Source organism: Mya arenaria, chromosome 9 (genome assembly GCF_026914265.1).
Source record: "Mya arenaria isolate MELC-2E11 chromosome 9, ASM2691426v1".
Taxonomy (NCBI): Eukaryota; Metazoa; Mollusca; class Bivalvia; order Myida; family Myidae; genus Mya; species Mya arenaria.
The window spans coordinates 18,618,941-18,621,154 of record NC_069130.1 but is presented as its reverse complement, the minus strand read 5'-3'; the positions used below and the strand labels follow the sequence as shown (position 1 = coordinate 18,621,154).

The 2,214-nt window shown below is 40.7% G+C and overlaps 1 protein-coding gene across 1 annotated transcript; it reads right to left on the bottom strand.

Annotated features, from left to right (window-relative positions):
• Positions 1 to 705: 705 nt before the first annotated feature.
• Positions 706 to 1,713, bottom strand: LOC128245821 (aerolysin-like protein). The gene has a single exon (XM_052964046.1). The coding sequence runs from the start codon at positions 1,711 to 1,713 to the stop codon at positions 706 to 708; it is 1,008 nt and encodes a 335-aa protein (XP_052820006.1).
• Positions 1,714 to 2,214: the final 501 nt, after the last annotated feature.

Genomic DNA, 2,214 nt, shown 5'->3' with positions numbered 1-2,214 from the left:
TGTGGACGTGGCTGGTTTATATAACATGTGGGCGTGGTAAGTTTTAAACAATATGTGGACGTGGCTGATTTATATCACATGTGATTGTGGTAAGTTTTATACAATCTGTGAATGTTGCTGGCATATATAACATGTGGGTGTGGTAAGTTTTATACAATATGTGGAAGTGCCTAATTATATATAACATGTGGGTGTCGTTAGTGATCTGTGGACGGGCTTGCTTATATAACAGGTAGGTGTGGTAAGTTTAAACAGTCTGTGGACGTGGCTAGTTATATGTAACATGTGAGAGTGGTTAATTGGATACAATCTGTGGATGTGGCTTGCTTATATAACAGGTGGGTGTGGTTAGTTTTTAAACACTCTTTGGACGTGGCTAGTTATATATAACCTGTGGGTGTCGTTAGTGATATACAATCTGTGGACGGGCTTGCTTATATAACAGGTAGGTGTGGTTAGTTTTTAAACATTCTTTGGACGTGGCTGGTTATATATAACCTGTGGGTGTCGTTAGTGATATACAATCTGTGGACTGGCTTGCTTATATAACAGGTAGGTGTGAGAAAATGTTTAAGAAATGTTTGGTCGAAATATTTAAAAGATACACATTAGAAAATGAAGCATACACCATTCAAAGCATGTTTAGAAAGTATGTTACATAACATTTTGCGTTCTTTTTTATAATCAGCATTGATTTTCACACTTCTATTGTGTATATGGTCCCAAGTTTTGAACGGTGACGTTGCCGGATCTGGCATTCAGGCCGTTGTAAACGCCGTTCACATGGTAGCGATAGGTTTTTCCATTTTTCAATTTAAGCTCCATCTCGGCCTCGTACTCGGTGTCAATGTCGTCTGCGTACATCGTTGCATCCCCAAGAATTTTCGTATGTGGAGGGCATACCAGCGGCCAATTCCAAGACTTTGTTTCCGTATGGGATGTTGACACTGAGTGTGTGGCGGATGACGACACGGTCCAGCTGAATCCCTCCTTGGCTGAAGCAACTTCAGGTATTCCGGCGGTCACTTCTACGCTAATGGTCATAGAAAGTGTCGCGGTCATGCTCCATTCTCTCGTTATTGTCACGCTCCTTGACCCACTCAGTTCGAAAGTCTGCTCACGATCTGTGCCGTTGCTAAACACCTGGTGGGCAACCGTTGTCGGCGTACTTGCAACAATCTCCATATCCAACTTAGGATATTTCACGTTCATCAAAGTCCCTCGCGAAATTGGTTGAAGCATTGCAAACCCCAAACGGTCAACAGCATCGCCTGCTCCTCCAAATATTCCACAGCAGATACCGGAACCGACGTCTGGCCAATAACGACCGTCTTCCGTTAGATTGCGAGAAAATATTCCCCATGATCTCTGTTTGTCAGTCTCTATCCAAATCGCACCAAGTCGCCGACGCTGTAACACTGAAGAATATGGACCACTGGCTTGGACATTTAGCTTCGTTATCAGTTCCCCAGCTCGGAAAGTGAATTCACCGGGCGTTCCCCCGCGCTTGCCAACTAACTTGCTGCTCCCGTCACTCATCCAAACCTCAACGCCCGAAATAAGCCAATCATCTTTCCAAGCTTTTATTTTTGTCAATACAGCTCCTTTGTCTAATTTAACAAAGGCAAACTGAGCACCACCTTCACCGCCGGAAGCATTGTTGTCCGTAAAATAATCTTTACTAATAGTGCTGTCTGGAAAAAAAAACGGCATCCTTGCTGTCTGGGAGATCAACGGGCCATGAGGAAAAGGCAAACGTAATGAGATGTCATCTCATTTAAGTACTGTTGCTGGCAAGTAGTCAAACATGCAAACGGAAAAGATAAGTTCAATTGCTAAGTATTCTGTTAAGGATATAGATAAAAAAGGATATCAATTGACTGACAATAGTATACTGTTAAAGCTATCATTAAGCTAAAGGCGTCCGATGTATAAAGAAGCATTTGTTGTTGTTTTTTTCCGTTGGCCACAATGATAAATGTTGATGACCATATATAATTTTGGTATCATTTGAAGAGTTTTGCTTGGTAGTTACTATATATATATATATATATATATAAATGATATAAATTACCGAAACAAATTATTGCTGATTATCTTTAGTTAATAATGTCACCAAAATGCGGACACAAAATAACACAATTTGGCAATAGTTGAAGGCAAGAAAACATTTAAACTGTCTTACTCTACTTATAAAACCCTTTCAAATGATAT